The following is a 26,081-nucleotide window of genomic DNA, read 5'->3' as shown; positions in this document are numbered from 1 at the left end:
TATCAGTGTCTATGGTTACCATCAGCAGTAACTTTGAACTTTAAATTCCTACACATAACCTGAAGCATCTGCTATACACGCAACTAAAACCTGCATCTTAGTTAAACTATTTAAATTGGATAGATAGCATGTAGGGATGTCAAGTTTGTAAACGATGTTGTTTAGATAGAAGTTGATACTTTTTATATCATTTCAAAATAGTAGGATTTAGTACTGTAATCTGGCAACCTACTTAATATGCTGAATTTGATTAATTTATTTGAACCTATCAGATTGAGGGAAGAAACTGCATCATATAGACAGAAGAGAAAGTGAGGACTGCAGATGCTGGAGATCAGAGCTGAAAATGTGTTGCTGGAAAAGCGCAGCAGGTCAGGCAGCATCCAAGGAACAGGAGAATCGACGTTTCGGACATAAGATCTTCCAGCAACACAGCATCATATAGACAGCTTGGCATGGGAAAATTCGTTGGAGAACAAGAGATATTCCTTGAAAAAAAATCAGGAAATGCTCAGCAGGTTATGCAGAATCTGTGCAGAGTTAATGTTTCAGGTCAGCATCACACATCGGAAGCATTAGCTCTGTTTCTCTCTCCAAAAATACTGCCACATTTTAGTATTTCCAGCATTTTCTGTTTCACTTCAGATTTCTAATATCTGCAGTATCTTGCCTCTGTCCATGAAGTGTAAAGGGAATCATGCAGGGTCACAGCTTCCAGGAGACACTCAGCAAATTTCATTGTTACAAATCATGGTCCACTCTACTGTATGGGTAGATAGTAAAAGGTATTTTCCATTACATTTTGGACCAACTTGCAACTCTGAATCCAACAGACTAATTAGTGCAGACCTGCAAGTTGTAATGACTATATAGCAATCTTTTGATGCGTGGTTACAAAAATGATTAGTCTCTGTGAAATGGTAAGAAGCCAGCAGTTTATATGTGAGAAAGCTTTGGAAGCAGTATTTTGTGACATTTTAATTGGAATATTTAACAACAGACAAATAAAATTCCATCAAGTTACTAGACCAGCCAGCATATATTTTCCAAATTCTGATTCTTCAAAATATCTAAACATTTAAGACTTGATTTTATTTTAAACCATTTATTTTTGTGCTGAGAGATGTAGCAATTGCTGTGACAATAGCTTTGCTCCACAACTGACTGCACAAGAGAGGTAGTTTAATTGGGATTCCCAACATTGAGTTACAGCATTGTCATCAAGCTGTCAAAATAGTCAATTGCAAAGAATTTTAACAAGCCACATCCAGAGAAAGGGACAAATAATCAAATCACTTTCTAAAAAAACTTACATAAGTAAAGATCGAGGTGAAAATAGAAACTGTAACATAAACAAACGATTAATAATTTAACAATCATATAGATTTTAGTATTTTGGGCTTTTTTTTGGTTGTTCAACAGCATTGCCTACTCACATCATCGTTAAAGACCAGTTGTACGTCAAATGAACAAGGCTGAACGATGTGGATTTTTATTTATTATTTTTGTGGATATAACTAGTGAAGATATTATTTGAAGTCCAGGTAAGGACTTGGATATGTAGAATCCTGCTGGCTTTTACTTAAAAGACTGCAATTTTAAACTTTCTAATTAGATTCCACATGTCTTTAATCATAGCACAAGGGAGTGTATGGTGGTAATGTCACTGGACTGGTTAACCAGAGGCCTAAATAAAATATCCTGCTGCTCACTCACTGTGGCAGCTGCTGAAATTTAAATTCAACTAATAGGATTATCATTGATATCTTTTAAAACCCATCTTCCTTAAGGGAAGAAAAATCTGCTTAACCTTATCTGGTATGGCCTGCATGTAACTCCAGACCCATAGCTATGTAGTTGACTCTTAACTGCCCTCTGAAATCACCCAGCAAGCTACTCATTCACAGGCAGTTAGGGATGGGCAACTAATATTGGCCTTTGCCAGTGACACCCACATTCCAAGAACTAATAAAGGAAAACGTATTTGCCACTCTCCAATCCACTGATACATTACAGTAGTATCTAGAGAAGATAGTTAGAATTATGGCAATTCCTTTACACCGTTTCTATCTCAATTTCCTTTCTCTTACCTGGTGGTGCATGCAAAACAACTTATCCAATCTAAGCATCGTCAGTCTTTCTCAAATCTTTACCAACTTTCCTACAATAGTTTGGCAACATCCTTTTCCTTAGGAAATGCCAAAACAAAGTACTTGCCCAGTACATTTAAGCGTATTATCATATTTGTCTCTCATAGGACACATCGTGCCTCTTAATAGCTGCTTATCATTTAGAAGCTGGTAAGGGATTTTTGGCTTTCTTTTCATGTTGTTTACTATCTGTACTTATATTTCCCTCTTTGTCTTATTTTCTTCTTCACTTCCCCACCCCAACTTCTTGTATCAGATCAGTCTGTTAGAATCATAGAATTACAACAGAGCAGAAAGAGGCCATTTGGCCCATCGTGTCTGCATCAACCCTCCAAAGTGCATCCCACCCAGATCCATACCTCCAACCCTATCCCTTTACCTCCACTAACCCACCTAGCCTGCAGATCCCTGGACACTACAGGACAATTTAACATGGCCAATCTACCTTGACTGTTTAAGGAACATTTGTTGCAAGTGATGAATAAATATGTCCCTTTGAGACAGGCAAGAAGTGGTAAGATAAAGGAACCTTGGATGACGAGAGCGGTGGAGCTTCTCGTCAAAAGGAAAAAGGTAGCTTACATAAGGTGGCAGAACGGATTAGGGAGAACACAAAGGCATTTTACACTTATGTGAGGAATAAGAGAATGGTCAAAGAAAGAGTAGGGCTGATCAGGGATAGCATAGGGAATTTGTGTGTGGAGTCTGAGGAGGTAGGGGAAGCACTAAATGAGTTTTTTACTTCTGTCTTTACGAAAGAAATGAACTTTGTAGTGAATGAAACCTTTGAAGAGCAGGTGTGCGCATGCTGAAATGGATAGAGATAGAGGAAGCTGATGTGCTGAAAATTTTGTCAAATAAGATTGACAAGTCGCCAGGCCCGGACCAGATTTGTCCTCGGCTGCTTTGGAAAACGAGAAATGTAATTGCTTCGCCACTTGCGAAGATCTTTTCACCCTCGCTCTCCACTGGAGTCGTACCTGAGGATTGGAGAGAGGCAAATGTAATTCCTCTCTTCAAGAAAGGAAATAGGGAAATCCCCGGCAATTACAGACCAGTTAAGTCTCACGTCTGTCGTCTGCAAGGTGTTAGAAAGGATTCTGAGGGATAGGATTTATGACCATCTGGAAGAGCATGGCTTGATTAAATGCAGTCAACATGGCTTTGTGAGGGGCAGGTCATGCCTCACAAACCTTATCGAGTTCTTTGAGGATGTGACTAGAAAAGTTGATGAGGGTCGAGCTGTGGATGTGGTGTATATGGACTTCAGCAAGGCATTTGATAAGGCTCCCCATGGTAGATTCATTCAGAAGGTCAGGAGGAATGGGATTCAGGGGAACATAGCTGTCTGGATCCAGAATTGGCTGGCCAACAGAAGACAGTGAGTGGTAGTAGAAGGAAATTATTCTGCCTGGAAGTCTGTGGTGAGTGGTGTTCCACAGGGCTCTGTCCTTGGGCCTCTATTGTTTGTAATTTTTATTAATGACTTGGATGAGGGGCTTGAAGGATGGGTCAGCAAGTTTGCAGATGACACAAAGGTTGAAGGTGTCGTTGACAGTATAGAGGGCTGTTGTAGGCTGCAGCGGGACATTGACAGGGTGCAGAGATGGGCTGAGAGGTGGCAGGTGGAGTTCAACCTGGATAAATGCGAGGTGATGCATTTTGGAAGGTCGAATTTGAAAAGCTGAGTTAGGATTAAGGATAGGATTCTTGGCAGTGTGGAGGAACAGAGGGATCTTGGGGTGCAGGTACATAGATCCCTTAAAATGGCCACCCAAGTGAACAGGGTTGTTAAGAAAGCATATGGTGTTTTGGCTTAATAATAGGCATCATTATGCAACAGACTCAACTTTGAGACAGCAGATAGCAAATTCATATTTAGCTTCAAGTAATCAAGGTGTCTCAGTACATTTTATTGAATAAAGCCTGTTAGGTTAACTGTAGTTACGTCAAGCACAAGAAAATGTTTTCATGTATATCATACCATCGCAGAACGTGACTGCAGAGCAACAGGCCATTTCGACTGCCATTGTGTTGCTGGATCTTTGAAAACAGTTCAATTGGCCCTGTGTCGCCTGTTTCTTTTCTTCTGTAACACTAAAGTTCCCAACCTTCAGGTCTGATTCCCTTTCAAATACGGTTTATAGACTCTGCTTCCACCAGCTTTTCATGTACAACATTAGTCTCAATGAAAAAATTCACTCATTCAAAAGCACATGGTGCAGACGCCAAAAGTTACTGTCTGACTCAATTTGTTTCTATATACACACAGACTCACTTATTCACACAAATCTAGGGAATTATTTCCTCACAGTTCTTTTATTCACATACATTCATAGCTAATCTCTCTTGCGAAGTGACTAAGATGTTTCCAAATAAACTAGCCAAGAGGAAAAGGGAAGCGTACATAAGATCTAGGCAGCTAAGAACAGTGGCACAGTGGTTAGCACTGCTGCCTCACAGCGCCAGAGACCTGGGTTCAATTCCCGACTCAGGCGACTGACTGTATGGAGTTTGCACATTCTCCCCGTGTCTGCGTGGGTTTCCTCCAGGTGCTCCGGTTTCCTCCCAGTCACAAAGATGTGCGGGTTAGGTGAATTGGCCATGCTAAATTGCCCGTAGTGTTAGGTTAAAAGGGGTCAATGTAGGGGTTGCGCTTCGGTGGGTCGGTGTGGACTTGTTGGGCCGAAGGGCCTGTTTCCACACTGTAAGTAATCTAAGAAAAAATCTAAAAATCTAGAACGGGCCCTGGAGGAATAGCGGAAGAGTAAGAAAAGTCTTAAACAAGGAATCAAGTGGGCTAAAAGGGGTCATGAAAGAGCTTGAGCAAGCAGAATTAAGGAATATCCCATAGCACTTTATTCTTATGTAAGAAGCAAGCGGGTAACTAGAGAAAGGATTGGTCCACTAAAAAATAATGAAGGAAGGCTGTGTGTCGAACCTGAGAGAATGGGTGAGATTCTGAATGATTATTTTGCATCAGTGTTCACTGAGAGGAACATGATGAGTCTTGAGATTAGGGATACAAGTTTGATTAGTCTTCATCACATTGACATTAGTAGGGAAGATGTGTTGGGTATGCTAGAGGTTAGAGCTGAAAATATGTTGCTGGAAAAGCACAGCAGGCCAGGCCGCATCCAAGGAACAGGAGAATCGATGTTTCTGGTATAAGCCCTTCTTCAGGATTCCTGAAGAAGGGTTTATGCCCGAAACATCGATTCTCCTGTTCCTTGGATGCTGCCTGGCCTGCTGCGCTTTTCCAGCAACACATTTTCAGCTCTGATCTCCAGCATCTGCAGTCCTCACTTCCTCCTATGCTAGAGGTTATTAAGGTGGACAAATCCCTAGGACCAGATGGGACCTATCCCAGGTTGCTGAGGGAGGCAAGAGGGGAAATAGCTGGGGCCCTGACAGATATCTTTGTGGCATCCTTAAATACAGGTGAGGTGCCGGAGGACTGGAGGGTTGCTCATGTTGCCCCCCTGTACAAGAAGGGTAGTAGGGATATTCCAGGTAACTACAGACCAGTGAGCCTGATGTCGGTGGTGGGGAAGTTGCTGAAGAGGGTACTGAGAGATAGGATCCATTTATATTTAGAAAAGAATGAGCTTATCAGTGATAAGCAACATGGTTTTGTGCGGGGGAGATCGTGCCTTACCAACTTAATAAAGTTCTTCAAGGAAGTGACCACGTTGTTAGATGAAGTAAAGGCTGTTGATGTCATATACATGGACTTTAGTAAGGTGTTTGATAAGGTTCCCAATTGTAGACTAATGGAGAAAGTGAAGTCGCATGGTGGGCAGGGTGTTCTAGCTAGGTGAATAAAGAACTGGTTAAGCAACAAGAGACAGAGAGTAGTAGATGAAGGGACTTTCTCGAAATGGAGAAAGGTGACTGGTGGTGTTCCACAGGGGCCAGTGTTGGGGCCGCTGTTGTTTGTGATATACATAAATGATCTAGAAGAGGGCACTGTTGATATGATCAGCAAGTTTGCAGATGGCACAAAGATTGGTGGAGTAGCAGAAAGCATAAGGGGCTGTCAGAGAATACAGGAGGATATAGATAGATTAGAGAGTTGGGTGGAAAAGTGGCAGATGGCTTTCAATCCGGACAAATGTGAGGTGATGCATTTAGGCAAGTCTAATTCTAGAGTGAATTATACAATGAATGGAAGAGCCTTGGGAAAGGTTGATGGGCAGAGAGATCTGGGAATGCAGGTCCATTGTATCCTGAAGGTTGCTGCACAGGTGGATAGAGTGGTCAAGAAGGCATATAGTATGCTTGCCTTCCTTGGAGGGTATTGAGTATAAGAGCTGGCAAGTCATGTTACAATTGTACAAGACATTGGTTCGGGCCGCACTTAGAATACTGTGTACAGTTCTGGTCGCCACATTACCAAAAGGATGTGGACACTTTGGAGAGGGTACAGAGAAGGTTTACGAGGATGTTGCCTGTTATGGAAAGTGCTAGCTATGAAGAGAGATTGAGTAGGTTAGGTTTATTTTCACTAGAAAAAAGGAGATTGAGGGGGGATCTGATTGAGGTTTACAAAATCATGAAGGATATAGACAGGGTGGATAGAGACAAGCTTTTTCCCCAGTGTGAAGGATTCAATAACGAGAGGTCACGCTTTCAAGGTGAGAGATGGAAAGTTTAAGGGAGATGCACGTGGCAAGCACACAGAGGGTGGTGGGCATTTGGAACGCGTTGCCAGCAGTGGTGGTAGAGGCAGGCACGGTAGAGATGCGTCTGGACAGATGTATGAGTAGGTGGGGAGCAGAGGGATACAAATGCTTCAGAATTAACCGATAGGTTTAGACAGTACTTTTGGATCGGCTCAGGATTGAAGAGCCTTCTTTCCTGAAGAAGGGCATGTGCCCGAAACGTCGAATCTTCTGTTCCCTAGATGCTGCCTGACCTGCTGTGCTGTTCCAGCAATAAAGTTTCAGCTTTGATCTCCAGCGTCTGCAGACCTCATTTTCTCCTCAGGATTGAAGAGCCAAAGGGACTTTTCCTGGGCTGTAAATTTTCTTTGTTCTTCCTTGTATCATTTTAAAATGAAAACCTAAAGAACTGCAGGTGGTGAATTAACTTTTTGGGGTCCTTGCTGAGGAAGGGTCACTGGACCCAAACCGTTAACTCTAATTTCTTCCCACAGATGCTGGCAGACCTGCTGAGCTTTTCCAGCAATTTCTGTTTTGCATCATATTTTTTAAAACGTAATATGTTTAAAAAGTGCAACAAATATTTCTCTCCTTCACCAGAAAGACGTTTCAGCAATAGACCTGTCAAAAACTTTCCAGGTCCTTTTACGTCTGTATATTTCTGTTTTTTTGCAAGATGAATGAACATTTGTCTTTAACCTAAATGGGAAGATTGACAGTACAAGTGACTTTATGCTCCATTCTGAGTAATGTACATGTATCACAGAACTATTTATCAGTTTTGTCAACCTGCTCCCTTTCATAAAATGACAATGGTACAATCACCTTCTACTGAAAGACTGTCAGATTTTCAGCATACGCCACAGTTCATTAATTCAATCTGCAGCTGGAGTTGAATTCAGTTGGGAGATTTCTATTTGTGTCAGTATAATCATATTTGTTCCTCAAGTCTGTTTGCAAGGCAAAATACATTGAACAATTGAGGATTCATCATATTCCACTGCTGGATATAAATGGATTACTTTCAGGTTATGACAAGTGATATGCCACAGAGATCACTGGTGTGGCCTCAGTTATTTATAATTTATATCAACGACTTGGTTGAAGGAACTGAATGTACAGTAATCAAATTTGGTGATAATATGAAAGTAGGCAAGGGAGTAAGTTGTGAAGGTCTGCAAAGGGATATAGATAGGGTAATTGAGCAGGTAAACATTTGGCAGATTGAACATAATTGTCAGAAAATATGAACTTGTCCACTTTGGTAGAAAACACCATATTATTTGAATGGAGAAAGATTGAAGAAGTCTGAGTGACAGGGGGTTCTGGGTGTCCTTATATTTGAATCACAAAAAAGCCTTAGTGTGCAATTACAAGAGATGAGGAAGGCAAATACAATGTTGTTGTTTATTTCAAAGGGAGTGGAATATAAAAGTAAGGATGTTTGCTACAGTGGTGTAGAGTGGTGTGAGGCCACATCTGGAACACTGTATACAGTTCTGGGTTTCTTCCTTAAGACAAACATAAATATGTTAGGAGCGATTCAGAGAAGATTAACTTGACTAATACTTGGGATGGAGAGGAGATTATCTGAGAGGGAAAGGTTGAATAGGTTTAGCCTAAACCCATTAGAGTTTAGAAGAATGAAAGGTTGATCTTACTGAAAAATAAAAAAAAGATTCTGATGGGACTTGGCAGGGTGGATGCTAAAAGGAATTTACTCCTTATGGGAGAGAGTAGAACTGGAATAGCTTAAAGGGTACCCTGTTTCAGACCAAGATGTGGAGAATTCTTTTTCAGTCGCAAATCTTTCAAACTTTTAGTAAGGCGTTTGATAAGGTTCCCCATGGTAGACTACTGCAAAAAATATGGAGGTATGGCATTGAGGGTGAGTTGGAGGTTTGGATTAGGAGTTGGCTGGCTGGAAGAAGGCAGAGGGTAGTAGTTGATAGCAAAGGTTCATCTTGGAGTGCCGTCACTAGCGGTGTTCCGCAAGGATCTGTTTTGGGACCATTGCTGTTTGTCATTTTTATAAATGACCTGGAAGAGGGGTTAGAAGGTTAGGTGAGCAAGTTTGCGGATGATACGAAAGTCAGAGGAGTGGTAGACAGTGAGGAAGGATGTGGCAGGTTACAGCAGGATATAGAGAAGCTGCAGAGCTGGGCAGAAAGGTGGCAAATGGAATTCAATGTAGCTAAGTGTGAGGTGATTCACTTTGGGAAGAATAACAAAAAGATGGGGTACTGGGCTAATGGTCGGATACTTGGTAGTGTGGATGAGCAGAGGGATCTTGGTGTCCATGTACACAGATCTCTGAAAGTTGCCACCCAGGTAAATAGTGCGGTGAGGAAGGCATATGGCGTACTGGCTTTTATTGGTAGAGGAATTGAGTTCCGGACTCCTGAGGTCATGATGCAGTTGTATAAGACTCTGGTACGACCGCATCTGGAATATTGTGTGCAGTTTTGGACGCCATACTATAGGAAGGATGTGGAGGCACTGGAACGGGTGCAGAGGAGGTTTACCAGGATGTTGCCTGGTATGGAAGAGATGTTAGGGGTAGGTTCTTTACTCAGTGAGTCGTGAGTTCATGGAATGCCCTGCCAGTAGCAGTGGTGGACTCTCCCTCATTATGGGCATTTAAGCGGGCATTGGATAGGCATATGGAGGATAGTGGGCTAGTGTAGGTTAGGTGGGCTTGGATCGGCGCAACATCGAGGGCCGAAGGGCCTGTACTGCGCTGTATTCTTCTATGTTCTATGTTCTATAAACTCTCTCCCCAATCAGTTGTAGGCAGGAATGAGGAGTTGAGGGTACAATCATAATCTTTTTTGCTTTTATCATTCTCAGCAAGGCAGCATTTATTGCACATACCTAATTGCCCAGAGGGCAGTTAAAATTCAACCACATTGGTGTAGGTCTGGAGTTACATGTAGGCCAGGCAGTTACCTTCCCTAAAAGGTCATTGGTGAGCCAGATAGGTTTGTCTGACAATCGACAATGGATTCAGGGTCATTGTTAGACTGTTAATTCAAATTCCAATTTGAATCCAGGTCCCCAGAACATTAACTGAATCTCTGGATTAACAGTCTAGCGATAATACCATTAGTCCATTGCCTCCCCTGATCTTGCTGAATAGCAGAGTAGGGTAGAGGGTGCTGGCCAGGCTAGCCCTGCTCCTGGTTAGCACATTTTTATGCTGATTACTGCATATTAAAACACGCATTTAGTTTCCCGATAGACGACCATTACAATATCTGAGAGGGTGGCACGAAAAAAAAGGAAATTTTAGAAAGAATTAATCATCAAAGTTAGGAAAACCTCAATCTAAAAAGTTATTATGGTCCTTTTGACAACTGGGATACACGTTACACACAGGTGATGTTGGCTGTTCTCCGACTCTGAACGAGATTAACTGTTCAGTTGCATTTTTACTAAAATATTCCAGCATTACTGAACCCATTTTGAATTTATCTTAGAAGAAGAGTTTTAAAATATAGGGGTGGAATGAAGGCTCAGTGGTTAGCACTACTGCCAAGGGAGCCAGGTTCGATTCCAGCATTGGGCGACTGTCTGTATGGAGTTTGCACATTCTCCCATATCTGCATGGGTTTCCACCAGGTGCTCCGGTTCCCTTCCACAGTCCAAAGATGTGCAGGTTAGGCGTATTGGCCCAGCTAAAGACAGGGTTACAGAGACAGGGTGAGGTGTGCTGGGTCTAAGTGAGAAGTTTTTCGGAGGGTCAGTGCAGATTCAATGGGCTGATTGGCCTCTTTTTGATTCTATGTTATTAGATCAGTTCTCTGAATTACTAGGGCAGTAACCACTACAGTATTGTACTGGCTCACAGTTTTGATAGGCACTTCCTACAGCCAAATAGTCCACTCTGATGTTGGCATTCCTCCAACTCTGTTTTCTTGTGTATCTCCACTCCCTTTATGGTGAAAGAGCCTTGAACCATCCAGTCCCTTAGCTCTGGTTTTCCTCCTTAAATCTTTTCATTGCTTTACTCCCTTAAAGTCACCCCTTTCTCTTTTTGACCAACATTGTCATCAGCTATTCTAATGTCTACTCCTCTGACTTAGTTTCAGTATCTATTGGCAATGTATTTCTGAAACACCTTGGCATTTTCTTGAAGATTCAATATCAATTTGTAGCACCTTTAACATAACAAAACATCGCAACAAAACATGCATCCCAGGAGTATTATGTAACACTAGTTCCATCTTGGTTCAGAAGTCAAATTTCAGAGTGTAACTATTAATTTTAACATTAGATAAATGAGTTTATCCAGTTGAAAAACTGAAACACGTCTTTGATAGAAATAAGACTCAAACAAGCCTGGGTTTATTGTAATTAAAAAGTAATTGTTTTGTTTTCAATAATGTTAGCATTGACATTAGGAACATTTGAACAATGGGTGGTAGTTCCAGAGGATCTCTACTTACTTCATGTATAATTTTAACTTTTTATTGCAGTTCCCAAATGAAAAAATGTTAGTCAATAGTATATCCTGATGAGTCATAAGCTCTATAACAATCAAATTATTCACATCGAATCCCTACATTGCAGAAAGGGGTCATTTGGACCATTGAGTGTGCACTGACTCTCCAAAACGTATCCCACCCAGATCCACCATCTCTACATTTCCCATGGCTAATCCACAACCTGCATACTACAGGGAAATTTAACATGGCGAAAGTACCTAACCTATACATCTTTGGTTTGTGGGAGGAAACCGGAGTACCCAACAGAAACCAACATAGACATGGGGAGAATGTGCAAACACCACAGTCACCCATCCACCAGAGGCTGGAATCGAACCTAGGTACATGGCACTGTAAGGCAGCTGTGTTAACCATCGAGCCACTGCATAGAGTCCTCCAGCATGGAGTCAGGCTCTTTGGCCCAAACTGGTCCATGCCAATTAAAATGTAGCTCAGTGTTTAGAGCACTGGTCTTGTAATCCAGCACTGGTCAGTTCGAGCGTCAATGGAACCTTTCAAGAGTTTTGAATCCTTGCTCCCTTCACAGTGTAAGGCCCAATATTTTGCAAACTTGATTGAATTTTTCAAGGAGGTGAAGAAGGTGGGTAGAGCAGTGGATGTTGTCTACATGGATTTTAGTAAGGCTTTCGACAAGGTCCCTCATAGTGGGCTCATCCAGAAGATGGTTTGCAAACGACACAAACATTGGATGAGATGTGGATAGTGTAGAAGGTTGTCATAGGATACAGCGGGATATAGATCAGTTGCAGACATGTGCCGAGAAATGGCAGATGGAGTTTAATCCAGGTAAGTGCGAGATGCCGCATTTTTGGGAGATCAAATGTTAAGGAAAAGTATACCATTAATAACAGCATTGACGTACAAAGGGATTCTGGGGTTAAAGTCCATAGCTGCCTGAAAGTGGCCATACAAATAGGTCGGATGGAAAACAAGGCATATGGCATGCTTGCCTTTATTGGTCAGGGAATTGAGTACAAGAGTCAGAATTTCATGTTGCAGCTTTATAAGACACTGGTTAGGCCATACTTAGAGTATTGAGTTCAACTCGGGTCGCCACATTACAGGAGGGCTTTGGAGAGAGTGCAGAAGAGGTTTACCAGGATTAGAGAGTATGAGCTATAAGGAGAGGCGAGAAAAACTCAGGTTGTTTTCTCTGGAGTAACGGATGCTGTGGCGAGACTTGATAGAAGACTATAAAATTATGAAATGCATAGATATAGTTGACAGTCAGAAACCGTTTCCTAGAGTTGAAATATCTAATACTAGGGCATGCATTTATTGTGAGAGGAGGAAAGTTCAAAGGAGACATGAGAGGCAAGTATGTTTTTAAACACAGGGTGTGATCGGAGTCTAGAACTGCTAGAGGTGCTGGTGGAGGCAGATACATAGTAGCATTTAAGGGACTTTTAGATAAACATGAATATCCAAGGAATAGAGGGCTATAGACCAAAGGCAGGCTGAAGGGATTAGCTTAATTTGGCGTCATGTTCAGCACAACATGTTCCTGTGCTGTACAGCCGAGCATGTCTATGCTGATTATGATGCTATTCTAAACTAATTCTGTGTGCTTGCACCTGGCACCTGGCCTGATTCCCTCTATTCTCTTTCTGTTCATGTGTCTGTCTAAATGCCTCAAACTTTGCTATCATATCTGCTTCTACCATCTCCCTTGGCAGCTGAACCAGACACTCATCACACACTGTTTAAAAAAAAAACTTACTTGCACAGAGTCGTAGATATGTACAGCATGGAAACAGACCCTTCGGTCTAACCAGTCCATGCCAACCAGATATCCTAAATTAATCTAGTCCATTTGCCAGCATTTGGCATATATCCCTCTAAACCTTTCCGATTCATATACCCATCCAGATGTCTTTTAAATGCTGTAATTGTACCAGTTTCCAGCACTTGCTCTGGTAGCTCATTCCATATATGCATTACCATCTGTGTGAAAAACTTGCCTCTTGTGCGCCTTTTAAATCTTTTAAACCTAAGCTTTCTAGTTCTGGACAACCCCCGCCCAAGAGAAAAGACCTTGTCTATCTACCCTATCCATACCCTTTATGATTTTATAAACCTCTATAAGGTCACCTCCTTTAAACTTTCCCTCTCTCACCTTAAACCCACACTCCCTAGTAGTTGACATTCCTATCCCAGGAAAGAGACTCCAGCTAACCACCCCATCGATGCCTCTCATAATTTTATATACTTCTATCAGGTCACTCCTCGGCCTCTGATGTTCTAGTGAAAACCTCTAGTCTAACCTCTCCTTATAGCTTATACACTCCAGTCGAGGCAACATCCTGTAAACTACGTTTGCATCCTTTCTATTGCCTCCACATTCTTCCTGGTAATGTGGTGACCAGAACTACATACAGTATTCTGAATGTGACCTGACCAAAGTCTTACATAATTGCACCGTGACTTCCCAACTTTTATATTCACTGCCCCAGTTGATGAAGGCAAGCACGCCATATGTCTTCTTTACCACCTTATCCATTTGTGTTGCCAATTTCAGGAAGGGTCATTGAATATTTTTAAGACAGAGCTGGATAGGGTTAGAGGGTAAGTAAGAATGTAGAACTCAGAACACAAGAGATCAGTCACGATCCTATTGAATGGCAAAGTGGGTTTGAGAAGACAAATGGTTTACTTCTATTCATACTTAATATGTTTATATGATTCTTGTAGTAGGGGAATTATTGAAAAACAAATAAGTACTTGAATCGTTTAACTCAACTAAATACAATAAGCTTTGTCAAGAATGTGACATTGTGTTGTAGTTGAGTTGGGGCATTTGAATTCATCCTTAAATGTTAGCATTCTCTAACAGGATCATAAGGAGGCAAGCAAGGACATTTCAAGTAAAGTGGCTACACTCTTGGTCAAAATGGTATGTTTTAAGAAGTGTCTCATTGGAAGAAAGTGAGGTAGATTGGTGCAGGGAGACAGAGAGCTGGGGGCCTACGCAACTCCACGCACAGTCACTATCAGTGGAGGAATTATAACTGAGAACGCGCACAAGGCCAGAATTAGTGGAACACATATCTCAGTTGTAGGGAGGGAGGAGATTCTACGAGAAAACTGAGGGAAGTTCGTAGAGGGATATGAAAACAAGAATGGGAGTTTTACAATTAAGATGGTGCCTGACCAGGAGCCAATGTATTGAATCCGAACGATATGAAGGCAGGCCATTCGGCCCAACAAGTTCACACAGACCCACCAAAGAGCATTCCATCCAGACCCCACCCCCACCCCATCCCCACCCCATCCCAATAACTCTGCATTTCCCATGTCAGTCAGCAAGGTGATAAGAAAACAGGACTTTATGAAAGTTATGGTCAGCACAGTTTTCACAGAATCCCTATTGGGTCTGCACTGCCTGAAGACTATTTCCCGCTCTCCTCCCCGTTCACCCAACCATCCCACTGTGGGGTTTTGGACAACCTCAACTTCGTGGGAGACTAAATGAGCCTGAGGGACAACTTCTTTTACGCAGAGGGTGGTGCGCATATGGAAGCTGCCAGAGGAAGTGGTAGAGGCAGATACAGTTATAAGATTTAAACAATACTTGGACAGATACATGGAAAAGAAGGGTTTAAAAGGGATAACGGGCCAAGGTCAGTGAAACAGGACTGTAGTTCAATTTAGAAAACCTGGTCAGCGTGGACAAGTTGAGCCAAAGGGTCTGTTTCTGTGCTGTATTACTCTGTGACCATTGTGTTCGAGTATAGAGATGAAGAAGGTGAGGAGTGATTCAGTAATAATAAACTGAGACGGGGGAAGTTGAGTGATTTTAAAGATGGATTTGGTGATGAGTTGGAAGCTCAAAGCAAAGACCAGATTGTGAACAGACTGACTCCATTGGAGACTGTTGCCGGGGAAAGGCATTGACTAGGCACCTCGGATGTTGCAGTGTGGACAGAAAACATTGGCTTCAGAATGGCTCAGTGGTTAGCACAGTTGCCTCACAATGCCAGGGACCTAAGTTTGATTCAATCTCAGGCGAAGGTGTGGAGTTTGCACATTCTCACCGTGTCTGCATGGGTATTTCCTCTGGGTGCACCGGTTTTCCTCCCACAGTCCAAAGATGTGCAGGTTAGGCGGACTAGACATGCTAAATTGTTCCATAGTGTTCAGGAATGTATAGGCCAGATGGATTAGCCATGGGAAATGCAGGATTATAGGGATAATTTGGGGGGGGTGGGGGTTGGGTCTAGGTGAGATGCTCTTCAGTGGGTTGGTGTAGACTTGATGGGCTGAATGGCCTCCTTGCACACTGTAGGAATTCTATGATTCAGTTTTCTTGATATTTTGTAAAGGTGACAAAATTATTTGATAGCACAAGAGTCCAGTTTGGCTCAATTGAACCCTTGCAATAGTCTCCTTTCAACAGTTGGGGGGGGAGGGGGGGGGGGGGGTGGCGAGAGATAATTTACAAGAGGGAGAACTCTGGCTAACCTCCCTTTACCATTTCCACCAAAGGTGCTGGACCTTTACTCCTCCCTAGGCAGTGCCTAATCCATCCCCTCTGGGCAGGGCTAAATTCGGAGATTTGCTACAATCCGCTGTAATAAACTGACCTGTCAGGGAAGCTCTGGGGTGAATCATTTCTTATTGAAACAAATTCTGTTCTGAATTAACCAATTTTTTTTATTACAAAGTTGATGAAAAAATAAATCAGATTGTGTATGTTGAATTACTATTGAAGTTTCATTAAAATTAACGCTTGTAAATGAATTACTCATTTCCCACAAACTGCTCTTGGCAGTAACAAGAACTCTAATAGGGAATAAATGGATTCTGGGAATTTCTCCTCCGCTATTCTGGGGATCTATACCATGTGGCATTAACTCCAAAAAATACATTTCCGATACAATATTAACTCTGTATTCCTTACTCTAGGATCAGAAAATGAAAAGCACAAAAGGAAGGCATTCAGCACATTGAAAGAGCAAATTGGTACTGAAAACAACAAATGCTGGAGATTACAGTGGGTCAGGCAGCATCCGTGGAGAGAGAGCAAGTGGGCGGCACGGTGGCACAGTGGCTAGCACTGCTGCTTCACAACGCCAGAGACTGACTGTGTGGAGTTTGCACGTTCTCCCCGTGTCTGCGTGGGTTTCCTCCGGGTGCTCCGGTTTCCTCCCACAGTCCAAAGATGTGCAGGTCAGGTGAATTGGCCATGCTAAATTGCCCGTAGTGTTAGGTAAGGAGAAAATGTAGGGGTATGGGTGGGTTGCGCTTCGGCGGGACGGTGTGGACTTGTTGGGCCGAAGGGCCTGTTTCCACACTGTAAGTAATCTAATCTAATCTATCATTTCAACTCTAGATGACCCTTCATCACTTTACTTCAGCTCTTGTTTTCAATTCAGCCCATTAAGTCTGCATCACCTTTTCGAAAAGTAATGCAATTCCATTCTCCCACTCCTTCCCAATATTTCTGTAAGTAAATACCTGGACATCTTTTCAAAGGATCAGAATATACCAGCCTATTAGATGGCTCATTCCAAATCTCAACTGTTCTTGAGAAACACCCTTCTCTCAATTTCTTAAATCTGTGCTCCCTGACCTTTTAACCACAAAAAAACCTTTTACTTTGTTTACTATTCTAAATCCTTCCAGGAGTTTTTATTTAATTTTTTAAAAACCTCTGTCAAATCTCCCCATACTTTCTCTGCTTTATGGAGAACAGCATCAGCTTCTCCAGTCTAATCTCATATCTCTGCAATCAATTCCAATCAATCTGTTCTGAACCATGTCATCACTGGCTGGGACTACCATGTATTGCCCTTGAGGTGGTGAGCTGCCTTCTTGAACCGCTGCAGTCCACCGCTGCAGTAGGATGACCCACAATACCCTTAGGGAGGGAATTCCTGGTCCTTAAAAATTTGGTGACCAGAATTGGACAATTACTTCAGCTCGAGCCAAACTAATTATTTTTTTAAGGTAAGTTTGTGGCTTTTGCATACTAAACCACTATTTACAAAGCTTAGATGGCAGATGCTTTAACTAACCTGTCCTGCCACTTGCAACTATTTATATAGTGTGTTCCTATTAAAATTGTACCACATAGTTTATACTGGCTCTTTATTCTTCCTGTCAAAATGTCTCACCTCAGGCTTTTCAGCAGCCATGTGTCACCAGCCCAGCTGGGTCTTACTATCTCCTTCAGAGCTAATGACACTTCCCAGTCAAGTGTTATCTGCAAATTGTGAAAACATGCCCACTATGGTCCAAATCATTAATGTATATCAAACACAATAGTGGTCTGCATACTAAGTGAATCTCTATTTTATGATTAGATTAGATTAGATTACTTACAGTGTGGAAACAGGCCCTTCAGCTCAACAAGTCCACACCGACCCTCAGAACAGCAACCCACCCAAACCCATTCTCCTACATTTACCCCTTCACCTAACACTACAGGCAATTTAGCATGGCCAATTCACCTACCCTGCACATTTTTGGACTGTGGGAGGAAACCGAAACACCCGGAGGAAACCCATGCAGACACTGGGAGAATGTGCAAACTCCACACAACCAGTCGTCTGAGGCGGGAATTGAACCCGGGTCTCTGGCGCTGTGAGGAGCAGTGCTAACCACTGTGCCACCGTGCCGCCCACTCCAGTACAGTAATCCTGATTTTTATTACTTAGGCAGTTAGCTGTTTGTCCTATGTGTCTGTATTTCATTAAATAAGCCAATGATGGGTAGTTTTGAAGGTTTAACTACATACTAACTGCTACCTTTATGCTTTAAAGAGAGACATGGATCACAAACACCACAATAAGGACTGAAGAAATACTTGAATCAGAGTCCCAATGAGAAAGAAGCCATTCAGCCCACTGAGTCTGCACCAACCCTCCGAACAGCAAACCACCCAGTTAATTACCCTATACCAGTAATCCTGCATTCATCATGACTAAACCACTAGCCTGTATATCTCTGAGCGCTACACAGCAATTTAACATGGCCAAACCACCCAAACTGCACATCTTTAGACTGTGGGGCAAAACCAGAGCACCCAAAGGAAACCCACACGGACAGGGGGAAATGTACAAACCTCCGCGTCAAGGAGACAAAATTACAAACATATGAAGAGTGAGCAAGGAATGTGTCAAACTGGATTGCTCTTTGGAAGAGCCAGTAAACAGTTACTGGCCGAGTGGCTTCCTCCTGTTCTGTACTGTTCTCTGTTTTGACTTTGAAACTGTACCCTTCTATTTCTATACCCATTTGGTATTCTATTCTTTTAACTTTTTGAGACACCACCATTGCTGGACGTGGGACTCACTTTAACAATGCCTTTAGTAGACATGGACTGACTGAATGTGCACACCCAGCTGTATTTTACTAGAGACCTCAGAACCTCGACAATGGGACAGAATGGGAGTGCTGTGCCCATTTTTTTAAACTGCCCTTCTGTTGGCACAATCTTCCTGGAGGCCGCTCTCGAATTCACCTGCCTGTGTAGTCAGTGGGCTCCCAATGCTACGGGACCGATTGAAGCTCTGAAACCTCACAAGCCCCCACCGAGAGAGCTGGGCACTGTTGAGTCAAGTAGATGACCAGAATAGCATGTGGCGGGGAGTTCAAAGATTGAAAACTATGTGGCCTTCAGCCTCCACAGCACTCACCTGTGCCCGGTAGGATATTTAGATTAGATTACTTACAGTGTGGAAACAGGCCCTTCGGCCCAACAAGTCCACACCGACCCGCCGAAGCGCAACCCACCCATACCCCTACATTTACCCCTTACCTAACACTACGGGCAATTCACCTGACCTGCACATCTTTGGATTGTGGGAGGAAACCGGAGCACCCGGAGGAAACCCACGCAGACACGGGGAGAACGTGCAAACTCCACACAGTCAGTCGCCGGAGGCGGGAATTGAACCCGGATCTCTGGCGCTGTGAGGCAGCAGTGCTAACCACTGTGCCACCGTGCCGCCCATATTGGGGCAAGAAGACACTGGTTTTGATGACACTCTGACTGCTACAGGGAATACCAGGCCCACTACATTCAGTGTTTCCCCCTGCTCTAGCTGGGTGCTGGTGGAAGAATCCTGGAGGCTGCACAACAGACTCTTGTGCGACAATACTGTGTCTTTAAGAGGTCTATTTTGTGTTTTTTCTTTTAAATGAAGGAAGGTGGAGGTCAGGGATGCCAATTCGTCTGCTTCAAAAGCCATAAAGTAAACAACTTGTGTAGCCTTGAGTTTCATTTTTCCTAAGGTTGGAACAATAGAAGCAGCCTGAATGGGTGGGGTCAAGCTCCCACAGAACCAGGATGTTTAGTTTAGTTTAGTTTTTTAGTAGCAGTTGTTGCTGGGGTCTTGATGCTGTGTTTGGAGCTGTAGTACATCTCTCCCTCCTACAAAGTCACTCACAGTTTTCTCTTGACGTTTTTCCTACTGATCTGTAGAATTTTACGCGGGACAGTCTAATTTTCTGAATTTGCCTTTACCAAAGGTGTGTTTATGTGATGTTCTTATATTGAATCAGTTAATTGGTAACAGTTAACATACCCACTGTTTTGTTCAGCATTTCAATAGAATTACAATTAAGCCAATTCTTTTAATTTTATTTTGTCTATTTTTACACTATTAAAATATCAAGTGTGTTTTGTTCAACGTCGAGTAGTTTGACCGACTGAATTGAATCTGCAATACAACACCTTACACCTTTGAAATAAGAAAAAAATTAGAGTCTAGACCAACTCTGTTGAATATATTTTGAGGGTGTTTGGTCTGGTCCATGACACTGTGTGGAACAGTCCACCAGTCCCGACACTGGCCTGTCCCCATGAAACTTGCCTTGCAATGCATTGGGAACAGTTCTGGCAAGACACCCCCCCCCCCCCCCCCCCTCTCCTTGTACCCTCTCCCATCTGCCCCCAGATTTTCCCAAGCCCCTTCAGCCTCCAAACCCAAAGTGCTGCAAAACAAAAATCCAGGCCACAACACACAATGAGCGGGGAGGTTTGAGAAACATATTCATATCTTGGGCTACCTTGACCTCTCCACTCCCACAGGGAAAGGTAATTGTAGTTCTCCAAGAGTGCTCAGGAGCTGCAAGTGCAGATTTTCTTTTGTTTTCTTTCCTATTTGGGAATTATTTATTCTTCCAGAATGTTATCATCAAGAAGGAAACAAAATGGAAAAAGAACCCAACCCTCAAGGCACAACCAGGTCAATCAGAACATAGTACTAATCAGAACATAGTATTTGCATTGGAATTAGATGGTTGTTTTGAATTACAAGATTATTGGTAGGAGACTGGACAATGACACCGAGTGAGCTACCTATTCTGAGAACTGGTGCAGATATTTATCTAAACAATTTGGATGAGAATTTAGGAGGCATCGTTAAGTAAGTTGTGGATGACACCAAAATTGGTGGTGCCGTCGACAGTGAAGAAGGTTATCTAAGATTACAATGGGATCAACTGGGCCAGTGGGCTGAGGAGTGGCAGATGGAGTTTACATGAATTCGAGGTATTGCATTTTGGTGAAACAAACAAGAGCTGAACTTTATGCAGATGTTTAAATATTGCTTACCATTGACAAATAACCACCTTAAAAATACCGCAGCTCTTCCAGACCCACAAAGCCAATAATCTCAATTTCATAATTTCCTTACACAATTAATGGGAGGACCCTGTGGAGTGTTGTCAAACAGAGACACCTAGGGGTTCAGGTACATAGTTCCTTAAATAGTGCATCACACATGGCTTGCCTTCATTGGTCAGTACATTGAGTATAGGAGTTGGGCGCCATGTTGAGGTTATATAGGACGTTGATGAGGCTACTTTTGGAGTACTGCATACAGTTCTGGTCACCCTGCGGTAGGAAGCATATTATTAAACTGGAGAGGGTTCAGAAAATATTTATCAAGAGGTTTCTGGGATTGGAGGGTTCAAGTTAAATAAGGTTAGGTTAGGATTTGGAGATGCCAGTGTTGGACTGGGGTGTACAAAGTTAAAAATCACACACCACCAGGTTATAGTCCAACAGGTTTAATTGGAAGCACACTAGCTTTCGGAGCAATGCTCCTTCATCACTATCACCTGATGAAGGAACGTCGCTCCAAAAGCTAGTGTGCTTCCAATTAAACCTGTTGGACTATAACCTGGTGTTGTGTGATTTTTAACAAGGTTAGGTTAGGACTTTGTTCATTGGAGCGTAGGAGGTTTAGGGGCGATCTTAGAGGTTTATGAAATCATGTAAGGCATAGACAAGATGAATAGTGAAGGTCTTTTCCCTCGAGTAGGGGAGTTCAAAACTAGAGGATATGAGTTTAAGGTGAGGGGGAAAGATTTAAAAGGAGCCTAAGGGGCAACCTTTTCACACAGACAGTGGTGGAATAAACTGCAACAGGGAGTAGATGATGTAGGTACAATTACAAATTTAAAAGACATTTGGATAGGCACACAGGAAAGGTTTAGAGGGATATGGCCCAAACGCAGGCAGTTGGGATTAGTTTAGATTGGGATTATAGGCGGCATGAACTGGTTGGACTGAGGGTCAAGCAGCATCCGAGGAGCAGGAAAATCGATGTTTCGGGCTGGAGCCCTTCATCAGGAATTCGTGAAGGGCTCCGGCCCGAAACATCGATTTTCCTGCTTCTTGGGTGCTGCCTGATCTGCTGTGCTTTTCCAGCAACACATTCTCAACTCTGATCTCCAGTATCTGCAGTCCTCACTGTCTGAGGGGAGACAGAGTAAGGGGTCTGTGTCCATGCTGTGTGATTGTGACTCTTCAAAACAGAGTCACTCAGTTTTAAACAAAAGGGCTTGAGCTCTTTTACTCTAACCCCTACCCAATCCAGACAAACAAAATATGTTCAGGAAAACATTTCATTTTCAAAACATGTTAGCAATTTTATGTCAAAATGTTATTGCTATTCATTTCTAGACAAGAAATGAGCCCTGACTCAGTTCTTAAAATGTTCATTTGGGAGTGAGCATGGTATAACTGCTATTAAGGATCACAAGTTACACCCAGAATCTAATGAATGAGAATACAGTCCTTCACTAATACATTTATCCGAGCTCAACGTAACTAGAGCTAACTCCTTATACCTCTATTAGCCACGTAATAATCCCACCATTCCCAGTGCCAACCAAAACATGTGCAGGCTCTCTGAAGAAGTACTGAAAAATCCATGACCTCAATTTTTAATGCTAACTTGCTCTAAGGAGATCACTGTTCCCCAACCAAACAACGAATGATGTAATCTGTGTTATTGTTTTTAGAAAGTTTGAAAAGAATTAATTAGAAATTGTCTTTTGATGACAAGTACATTTTTTCTCTCGCCGACTTCCCCCAACTCTCTCCCTCTGTGCAACGATGCATTTTTTTTCATCTAAACCCAAAGAACAGGGGTATAGACATGCAGAGAAAAAAAAATGAGAGAATGGGGAGTGAAGTTGTCCCAAGTATGTGAAGGGGAGGGAGGGGGCTGTAATCTTTACTGAAACCACTATAAAAAGTGAAAGTTCGCGGTCAATTTCGAGGGGTTTTGCCCAGAGATCGACCTCCACCCCCTCCCTCCTCCCATTCCCAGATTTGAGGGGGAAACTTCTTTGAAAAGTTCTCGGCGCTATTACAAGAAAGTACTTACAGTCCGGACTCGGAAGATCCGCCTGCTTTCAATGTGTGGTCGTCACCTCCTGGGTCTCATTCTCCGTCTGGGGTGGGGGCGACTGGGAGAAACCTGACTGACCGTCGGTGCTCTCAGAACCGGCTTTGGTGGGGTCCGGCGGGGCTTGGGCGAGCGTGAGCGGCGTGGCTCGGAGGCTCCGCATCGTTAGGCTGCTGCCGCTGCCCGGGAGGTTGTATGAGGTCGGCTGTCTCTCGGGGTCGGGCTGCTGGCCGGACGGGGTTTGGCTGACCTCCGGCCCTTCACGGTGACCGGTGGCTCCCCCCATCTGCTGCACCCCGAGCGCCGGGGTCCGAGGGTCGCCTAGCGGGGCGGTGGGAGGGCCACCACCGCCGGCGTCTGGCAGCAGCATCCTCCCGGTTGGGTTAGCGACGGTGCTGCTGCTGCTGCTGGGCTCGGCAGGTTTGACCGGCTTCCAGATCAGGCTGTAATACACCGCCAGGATGATCGCCGCCAGAGACACCGACAAAACGTACGCCAACACCGTGGCCAGTCTCACCCACTTGGTGTTAGTCTTTGCCGCCATCTTCGCCTTCTTGTCTCCGGTGAAGGTGGCGGGTCTGCCTTTGTCAGGCATGAAATCCTTGTCTTTCATGGTTGCAACCCCTTACCTTCTCTCCAACAATCAGCTCCGCACTGCCCAACCCCAGCCTTTCCCCCTCTCTCTCTCTCTATGTCAGAGCCCAGCCAGCCCCCGGCAGCATTGGACTGAGCTCAGTGCAATCCTCCCTCCACCTTCCACATCACTGCCCTTTGCCTCCCGGAGCCCGGCGGCTGCAGCTGCTGCCAAGGCCAGACAGTGAGAGAGCGAGAGAGAGAAAGCGAATGAAAACAGCTCAGTGCAAAGCCGCTTGTTTACTGCCCCCCTCTCAATGCGCAGCCTCTCCGAGCGGCAGCAGCTGTCACCATCCTGTCAGCAAAAAAAAATAAAACCAAGCGGCGCCTCTTTCAACAAACAACCAGAGGGTGGGCAAGTGAAAAAAAATCTCTTAAAGAGACCACAGCCTGCCATATTGTGTGTGTGTACATCCGTGAACACACAAACATGAAAATCGTATACATAAAATGGGTGTTTTGTGAATCTGTGGGTATACAGTCTGAGTGTGTACACCTGAGGGTATCTAGTGTGTGTATATACCTGTGGATATACAGTCTGTGTGTATTAACCTGTGTATATAAAATCGACGTTTCGGGCAAAAACCCTTAATCAGGAATGAGCCACATTCCTGATGAAAGGCTTTTGCCCAAAACATCTATTTTCCTGCTCCTCAGATGCTGCCTGACCTGCTGTGCTTTTCCATGCCACTCTAAATCTTGACTCTAATCTCCAGCATCTGCAATACTCACTTCTGCCCTATGTGTATATACTTGTGGTGTATAGTGTGTGTGTGCCTGTGGGTGTAAGTGTGGGTGTGCATATCTGTGGATGTACAGAGTGTCTCTGCCCATGGGTACACAGCGTGTGTATATACCGATGGGTGCACTGTGTGTGTGTATTTGTGGGTGTACAATGTGTGTGTGTATATATTTGTGAGTATACAGTATGTGTATAAATCTGTATATACAGTGTGTGTATATATCTGTGAGTATATAAGTGTAATTACCTGAGGGTGTGCAGTGTATGCATATCTGTGTCTGTACATCTGTGGGTGTACAGTGTGTGTGTATCTGTGGGTCTATATCTGTGGGTGTACAGTGTGTGTATATACCTGTGAGTGTACAGTGTCAAAATGTATATTGTAATTTGTAATCATGTTTACTGTTCTTTCCAACACTGGCTGAGGACCACCAGTACATAGATCACATTAGCATAATAGCTGAAAATGTGTTGCTGGAAAAGCGCATCAGGTGAGGCAGCATCCAGGGAACAGGAGAATCTACGTTTCGGGCATAAGCCCTTCTTCAGGATTCCTGAAGAAGGGCTTATGCCCGAAACGTCGATTCTCCTGTTCCCTGGATACTGCCTGACCTGCTGCGCTTTTCCAGCATCACATTTTCAGCTCTGATCTCCAGCATCTGCAGACCTCAATTTCTCCACATTAGCATAATACTTCAATGACCTTGTTTATTCATTGTTGGAAAGTCAGTACTGTATTTTTCATTCCAAATGCATGACCTTACGCTGATAAGATCCATCCAAAACTTTATAAAATGTGAAATGTCTGTGGTTGCATTGATCATTGCAACTTGATGATACTCCTTTTGATAAAATAAAATCTCTAAATATGAATCTGTCATTGTTGTCCCATTGACTTTTCAATAAGCTATACATAAACGTTCTGAGTCATACAGTTTCAGTACCATTACAGTTGGTGAGATCCAGATGTTGGAACTTGGTTCCATCATGTCATTTTCCATCATGAACTTGATCTCTTCTTTCACTTGGAATAAATTCTCTGAGTTGAGTCTGTAAGGATGCTTCTTAGGCTGATCCCCTAAGTTAATTTCATGCGGAGCCAAAGGTAATTTTCCTGACCTGTTTACTCAAATTAATTAATGAGTCTACAGCAGACCTTGATATTTCTCTAGGACATAGCATAATGTACATCTAACTTTTAAACATTTCCAAATGACCTAATCTGGTTAATCAATGTTCAACTTTAGAATGTATGACTTTTGGTTCATTCTCAAATTGTTCTCATTTTTATTTCACACCTTACTTGTTTCACCACTTCTCTCCAGATTAACTCCCTTGCTCCTGGTTTTAAGGAGGGAGCTAAACAATCTATTAAGACCCTACAAAACAGTTCTTCAAGAGCTGCTATCAGAATTCAGGGCGCAGGGTTAATTATGATTTGATAGAGATTTACAAAATCATACATTGGCTGGATAGGGAGAAAGTCATAAAAATAAATGATTGAGGGGGCATAGATTTAAAGTGATGTGCAACTCAAGCAAGGATGATGTGAGAAAAATCTTTTCACACAGCGTGCTGTTAGAGTTTGGAATGCATTGCCTGGAGATGTGGCGTGGGCATTTAAGAAGACACTGAGTGATTATTGAGGTAGAAATCGTGTGCAGGATATAGGGAAAAGGCAGGAGATTGGCACAGATTCATAGAACTGGTGCACATATGATGGGACAAATGGCCTC

The 26,081-nt window shown here is 43.1% G+C and overlaps 1 protein-coding gene across 1 annotated transcript in view; it reads right to left on the bottom strand.

Annotated features, from left to right (window-relative positions):
• The window catches only part of LOC122553882 (putative transmembrane protein INAFM2), a 34,660-nt gene extending 10,739 nt beyond the window's left edge, over positions 1-23,921 (bottom strand). The window contains exon 1 of the mRNA XM_043698341.1: positions 22,950-23,921. Coding sequence (XP_043554276.1) covers positions 22,978-23,583 — 606 coding nt within the window. The 5' untranslated portion in view covers positions 23,584-23,921 and the 3' untranslated portion in view covers positions 22,950-22,977. The remainder of the gene's footprint in view (positions 1-22,949) is intronic.
• Between the last annotated feature and the right edge of the window lie 2,160 nt (positions 23,922-26,081).

Source organism: Chiloscyllium plagiosum, chromosome 10 (genome assembly GCF_004010195.1).
Source record: "Chiloscyllium plagiosum isolate BGI_BamShark_2017 chromosome 10, ASM401019v2, whole genome shotgun sequence".
Classification (NCBI taxonomy): domain Eukaryota; kingdom Metazoa; phylum Chordata; class Chondrichthyes; order Orectolobiformes; family Hemiscylliidae; genus Chiloscyllium; species Chiloscyllium plagiosum.
The sequence above is the reverse complement of the archived record's forward strand: the minus strand, read 5'-3'. Positions and strand labels throughout refer to the sequence as shown.